General features: G+C 39.9%; 2 protein-coding genes across 3 annotated transcripts in view; both read left to right on the top strand.

The window, feature by feature from the left end:
* Window positions 1-130: 130 nt before the first annotated feature.
* LOC116399220 (mastermind-like protein 1) lies at window positions 131-3,430 on the top strand. 2 transcript variants are annotated; one of them, XM_031876192.1, is made up of 3 exons: window positions 131-540; window positions 2,368-2,722; window positions 2,762-3,430. In XM_031876192.1, the coding sequence occupies exons 2-3, from the start codon at window positions 2,382-2,384 to the stop codon at window positions 3,402-3,404; spliced, it is 984 nt and encodes a 327-aa protein (XP_031732052.1). In that variant the 5' UTR covers window positions 131-540; window positions 2,368-2,381; the 3' UTR covers window positions 3,405-3,430. The 2 variants fall into 2 exon arrangements, with proteins under 2 accessions (XP_031732052.1, XP_031732051.1); XM_031876191.1 differs by having other exon boundaries at window positions 2,368-3,430.
* The window catches only part of ltc4s (leukotriene C4 synthase), a 7,232-nt gene continuing 3,589 nt past the window's right edge, over window positions 3,423-7,065 (top strand). The window contains exon 1 of the mRNA XM_031876195.1: window positions 3,423-7,054. The gene's annotated coding sequence lies outside the window, so the exon portion shown is untranslated. The remainder of the gene's footprint in view (window positions 7,055-7,065) is intronic.

The following is a 7,065-nucleotide window of genomic DNA, read 5'->3' as shown; positions in this document are numbered from 1 at the left end:
TATGTATGTATGTATGTATGTATGTATGTGTATATGTATGTATATATATGTGTATATGTATATATGTATCATTTTGACTTGGTCATTTTAAAAGTAGCTCGCAAGGCGAAAAAGTGTGGGCACCCCTGCCCTTGAAGAAAAAGAAGAGTTTAGCTCATTGTTACCCAAGAAGAAGAAGAATGAATCAGTGGATGAAGGATGACGACAGTCTGTCTGAGACCGTTTTTTAACATTCATGTCATGGTTGATGTTCAAACGTGCAGTCGAGCTGAGAGGAAGAGGAACACTTCACCTGTAAACACTCACTTTAACCACTAGAGGGAGCTGTTGTGATGTGAAGCAGCCAGAGGATTAGAGACTGTTGTTTTCTAGATAAAATGTCTGATGAGTTGTCCGTTTCTCTGTTTTAGGAGAAGCAGCGGCAGCAGGACCAACAGCTGCAGAGACACCTGACTCGACCCCCCCCACAGTACCAGGACCAGCCGGGTCAACCGGCCAATCAGAACCCGTTCCCACAGCCGCCAGTCAACCAGTTTACAGGTAGGATAGCAGGACGTCCGTCGTTTATTTTTTTTGCCAAATTATTGTCACATGACTGTTGGTCTCACATGAATCAATCATGACTTCATACTTTCACTGAGGAGCTCACACTTTAATGTTTCTACACAATCTGGTTAAAGTGAATGCTTCATTAGAGGAGAGACTTTAAACATGTAGAATAAAATGATTTTGATGAAATATCACAATTTTAAGCTTCGCTTCGGCTGCTTTTTCTGACATAAGCGTTCGTCACACACGATGTGTTCAAGGAGCATCGGAAAGATGAAAATGTGACAATAACGTTTTTTTTTAGTTTTTTTTTTTTACAGCTTCTGGCTGATAAACGGTGTTGAAAAACATGCTTTTCCATTTTAGGGTTCAGAGGGTTACGTTTTATACAGCCTACTTTTATTGTTTTGTTTTTCTATAAATTAATTAGAGAAACAGTTCACAAATCAAAATCACCGGAGAGAATTCAGGAACCTTCAATCTTTCATGAAGTCCGTTCTGCTCAATGATTTTTCTGCATCAACACACAGAAAGATATTTAAAGAACAGAAACGGAACAAACAGAATAGAAATATCTAACAAATAAAGTGAAGCAAATATCTTAGTCCAGACTAAAATCTATTTTTATTAACTATTGTGATTTGTTTAGTTTTATACGACATTTAATTGGACTCAGCGTGATACAAATTTAAATTTTCAATTAAAATGTCTAATTTAAAAAATGTCTAGTTTTAATATTTAATTACCTTTTAAAAATAAAGATCCTCCTTTTGAGACGCTCAAAGCGGGTGAAAGATGTATTAAAATCTTCAGAAAGATTTGTTTAAAATTAATATTGATTAAAGATTAATTATGATATTTTCTATGACACTTAAATTAAGTAAAATGAATGTATTCAAAAACCTGAAACTTAACTTAATCCATCAAATTAATAAATCTGTTTCTCTGTGGAATACGTTACATTTGAGATTTTAAAGATTATGGCTTTTTATTTATTTTTATAATAAAAACTTTAAATCTATCGTCACATACATGTAAGGTGATCCGCTTCCCCCCCCCCCCCCCCCACAAGTTTTCAGGTTCTTCACCTGTTTAAATGATTAGTAAAGGAATAACAAACATAGTTTATTTCATAGACAGACGACCACAGAAAGAGCTGCTGTTTGGTAAAACTAATTTAAATTGAACAGAAGTTTGTTTGTTTGGACCTTCATTAGAATACCGATGACGCTCAGAACAAACCTTTCTCTGCCTGATTGTAAATGAAGCTCACCGCTGATTTGAAAGTTAAATAAATAACAGCAGCTGAACGTCATGTTCATCACTTTAACGTCTGTTGAGCTCAAAGATCTTAATGAACTCAAACTGATGTTAAACTTAAGAGCTGCAACATTAAACTGTCTTCTAAAGATAAAGTGGTTAAAATAATAATTTACTTCTTCCACTGCTGGATGATTATTAACTTTATCACACTTTGTGAAGCACTTAAGAGGAAGTATGTGAGTGGGAGTTGGTTTTTAAATCCATTACTTTATCCTCCTATTTTATTATGAGTTAATTATGTTATTATGAGGTAATCTAGGGTGAGTGATTCTGTGAGTTAATTGTTAAACTTTGTGAGGATTATCTTTGTTTAATGTGACCGTAATAAACCGAATATAAAGACATTAAAAGTTTAGAATTTGAAGAAACTAAGATGGAATTATTTCATAGACAAGTCAAATAATTGAGAAAGTAATTTGCAGATTTATCACGAATTAAAATAATAAAGTTGTTCTACTTCACATGAATAAATTAAATAAACTTTCTCCTTCACAGCTTCCTCTCAGCCAATGGGCAGTGTCGGCTCCATGGGAGGCCCCGCCCCCGGCCCCCAGCGCATGTTCCCCCAGAACCAAAGCATGCTGGGTATGAGCATGCCGACAGGTGGTGTAGCTCCGCCTCCGACCGGCAGTCAGGGCGACATTGGCCTGTCGTCCTGCGGAGGAGGAGGGGGCGGGGCCAACGTGGACGTGCAGCAGGTGCTCTACAACAACATGAACCTTCACCCGTCGTCTCACCCGTCGTCCCACCCGTCTCACCCGTCCCAGCAGCGCCAGCCTCTGGGCGCCATGAGCGCCGCCTACAGGCAGAATCTTCTGGCTCAGCAGCAGCACCTGAAGTCTCAGCCCAACGCCGCCATGTTGAAGCAGCAGCGGCAGCTGGTAGCTGCCGCTGCTGCTGCCGCCCGCATGCCGGGCTCCATGCAGAACAGTATGGGACCTACAATGCCCGGAGGCATGCAGGGCGCCCAGAGCGCCGCTGCTGCTGCCGCCGCCTGGCAGCAGCAGATGGCCAACCAGCCGCCCTCCAGCAACGCCGGTCTGCCCTCCAACGCCTTCGGCAACCCGCCCAACACCTTCCACATGCAGCAGCAGCAGCAGCAGCAGTCTCGCCTCCCCAAGATGCCCCCGGGCGCCGCGCCCTTCGGCGCCAACCCCAACGGGCGTCCAATGGGAGGCCTGAACCAGATGATGCAGACAAACATGGCGGCCGCCGCCCAGCAGAGGGCGGCCCCCAACCCTCAGAGCCTCGCTCAGCAGCAGCAGACGACTCAGGCCGGTCAGAACCAGGCCGTCTTACCCGACCTGGCAGCGTTCGGACCGCCGCAGGGCAACGGGCGCCAGGGCCTGCAATGTAACCAAGGTTACCAGGTGAGCAGGACCCCCAGTCAGCAGCAGCAGGTGTCCTTCGGGTACAACGTGGCATCGGGGAGCTTCGCCGGAGAGAGCGAGCTGGTGGACTCTCTGCTGAAGGGTCAGAGCACACAGGAGTGGATGGCCGACCTGGATGAACTGCTCGCCAGCCACCACTAGTCCCGCCCCCACGCACACCTGTCTGCGCACCTAGACACCCTGCTGAGACCAGCCGAGAGGCTGCACCTTGGAATGAGTCCTTGAAGGATGTTCTGCAAGCAGAAACAAAAGGTTTCAACACTGTTGTGATGAAACGATCCAGACGGGAGGTCAGAGCGTTAGCATTAGCCACCCGGCTAACAAAGTCTGAGCTCTAAAAAACACACATCTGGCAGGTAAACTAATGAAGGTTGTCGGTTAAAGAACAGTGGATGAGTTCAGCAGGCTGGAGGTTCAAAAATCCAGTTTCATCCTCTTTGTTCTGAGGAGAAACGGCTTCATTCAAAAATATGACAATTTCAGGATGAGTTGCTCTTTGCAGAATTGCACACGTGGTAGAAAAGCAGCGTTAAAAAGCCTTTTGGTCTTCAGGTACGTTCTGCATCTACAGGTGAACAGGAAGTTCATCCATTAATGTCCAGTTGAACTTTATAATTCTATATTATGATATAAATTACTTTGGTATTTTCATTCGAGAAACTGTTGGAAGGTTTTGTTTTGGTGAATTGAAAGATTTTAAAAAACAAATTTTAAAAAGTCAACATAAAAAATGTATAAAAACGACCACAGATAAAAAAGATTATAAACGAACCTCTGTTTATACATCGTATAAAAAGTCACCAGCTTACTATTGTCCCGTAGTTTCATAAGCACGACTTTAATTTAGTAAATTTAACAGAATAACTGTTTATTTTATGAGTTTAATCGCCCAAATGTTTGAGTTGTTTCCACCTCGTGTGTAAATCTGTAAAGAAGCGACTCGTCTGATGTCGGTTTACTTCCTGTTACTCTGCTGTGTTCGTGAGACTGAACAGAGTCGTATTAATATTAAGACTACTGAAGCTGTGGTTCGGTGAACCACTGTGCCCCCCCCCCCACACACACACACACACACACACACAGACCGCCCGCCAGCGTTACAAATCCTTGGAAAAGTTTGTTTTTCAGCAGAGATGAAGTAAAATCACTCTTTAAACGCATATTAGCTTTATGTGAGCAGCTCATCTTAAAGGGAACATAGCGGTGTTTTTGCTTGTTTTACTACCGTTTACTACGAAGTACTTCTGAAATACTGCGACTACTTTCCAAAACGTTATGTTGTGTTTTTATGATTTCTGTATCAAGTCGATGCCGAATCTCTGAAAACGTGATTCTTGTTTTCTTAAATACTCACTGAAAACGAGAGAAGTTTCCTTCATAAAGTTACATCGTGAACAATAAATCTTTGTTGATATCGGCACGAGGAGAGCTGGTTAACATTAGCGGTTAGCCGTTAGCAGCACAGTGCTGCTCGGCTAAATAACGGAGCTAATGGCTAACGTTAACGGAGGTCGCATTGAGTTACGTTATGATGCGTTCAAGCTCTATTCAGTAAAAAATAGTATTGTGCGACAATAAATCGTAACGTTATCGTGATGAGTTGAGTTTATCGAATTCTAACACGCTGGTATAGTTTCACTTTAACTTCTTCGAGAGAAAATCCATCACGTTATTTTTATTTTATTGTAATAATTTACCAAAAGATGTTACTGTGAAAAAACACACGTGATAACTGAGCCAAATTCAAACGTTCATTTTCATACTGCAGGGAAATATTATTTAAATATCTACAACAAAGCAGCTTGATTTGTTTAGGGAAAGTCTTTCGTACATTTTATTTTCTGAATGGGTCGACGGAACTTCTTTTGATTTTTGGATGAATTTCTTTTGTTTGCAACTAAAAACCTAATTTTAGTCGGCGTTAAAGAAACAGAAAATCTTTGTTTGAGTAAATAAGTTTTGTTTTTACTCACCAGACAGATAATTCTTTAAATACTTTGTTTACATCCCAAATGAAAGTAGTTGCAGTAAAACGTGCAAAAACATTTATATGTTCCTTTTTTAAATGTCAGAAGTTTAAGAGTTTGTGTGAAGAAAACTGCAAAAAGAAGCGTGATATGAACCTCTGAGCAGCAGAGACACAGACCACACTAGATCCATTCAGAGCGTTGTTTGTTTGAAATGTAAATGTTCTACTTCCTCTTCACAACAGACTCACCTGTGTGTGAGAAATCCATTCATTAGTTTGAAACTTTCTGGCTTTAAACTTTATTTTGTAACCTGTAAATCTCTAAAAAGACTGTTTCCTCGTGACACAGAGACTGACTTTAAACCAGATGAAGCATAATATCACTGAGCTGCACATCTGGTCACGTTTGACGTTTCCAGTTGTTTCCTCAATATTTCAAAAACGTTTTTGTGACTACGTCTTCCTGTAGATTTAATGTAAATCAGGAAACACAGTTTTAGTTCATAACACGTGTTAAAACATGTTCTTCATCTTGTGATGTTAAAATTATATTTTCCAAATATGAAAATTATTCAATGAAGAAAAACATTTCTGCTCGAAAATCAAGATTTGTATTTTTTTCTTCAGTGTTTCCCAAATTCAAAATGTCGCCAGATAAACAAGACCAGACTTTAATCTACTTCCTGTCGGGTCCGGCGGTGGACGATGAATTTAACGCTGAACACAGTTTTGTCCTCATGGTTATAGTTCTAAAAATATCGTTCGATTCCTCGTCTGCCGTCCGATCTTTTTTTCTGACCTCCAGTCGGCGTCTGCGACCTTTTTTTTTTTTTTTTTTTTTAAGGCGGATCTGTGTGACCGGGCTCAGCTGTTCTTTTTAGGTGGAACTGTGACCCGGCCGTTCTATCTACTGTACTGTTTTTGACTTCTTCAAAGAGTCGTTTGTGTTTTACAGACATGTTGTGTATTTTATTTGTAAAGTTATTATTGATAAACTCGGAGCTTGTTTCACATGTCCAAAAATCCAAAAAGGCTGCCGATCTCCTGCCCGAATCTCCAGCTTCCAGCGTCGCTCGGCCTCCCGGAGTTTCTGGGTTCAACTGTGTAAATGTATTATAAATATATTTTTTTGTATGTATGCCTTTCCTAATGATCTGGAGAAGATAGATGTTATTTTTATATATTGCAGCGTTTTTGTAAGTATTTTATACTTTTGATATGGTTCTCTGTAAAACAAGAGTATTATGTAAATATAGTTCTTTAGAAACACGTCTGTTGTCAGTCTTTTTTTGTTTCTGTTGTGTTGATTTTAGGATTAATAATCTACAACTGATCCAACATCAGCTCACACATTCTGTATATTTAATGTTGATTAGGACCAAGGATTGTGGTTCTTACATTTTTGCTTCTTGTGACATTCTGTGTAGTTTTGCCTCTTCAGTACTTCAAACGTTGTTAAGAGTTAACAATTAAACAACTTAAGAGTTGTTTAATTGCCATTTGCAGTACTTAAAGAAGTACTCAGTCTACTGAGGTAAAAGTAATATCGTAGTCTAGAAATACTCCATCACAAGTAAACAAGTCCTGAACTCAAGTAAAAAGTAAAGTTACTCATTATGCAGAATAGCCAATGGAAATCCTCAAGTACAGTACAAGTATCTCAATTGTACTAGGGTACAGTTAATGTAGTTAGTTACATTCCACTGATTTGATATTAATCATATAGAAAACAGGAATGTTTATTAAACACTAGTTTATCTATAATTACTACCAAGTTACATAATTGCTCATTAACTTGGTTAACTGTTTAAACTGACAGCAGGTCACTCATTA

Source organism: Anarrhichthys ocellatus, unplaced genomic scaffold (genome assembly GCF_004355925.1).
Source record: "Anarrhichthys ocellatus isolate YVR2014 unplaced genomic scaffold, GSC_Weel_1.0 scaffold105, whole genome shotgun sequence".
Classification (NCBI taxonomy): Eukaryota; Metazoa; Chordata; class Actinopteri; order Perciformes; family Anarhichadidae; genus Anarrhichthys; species Anarrhichthys ocellatus.
This window is presented reverse-complemented; position numbering and strand designations above follow the sequence as displayed.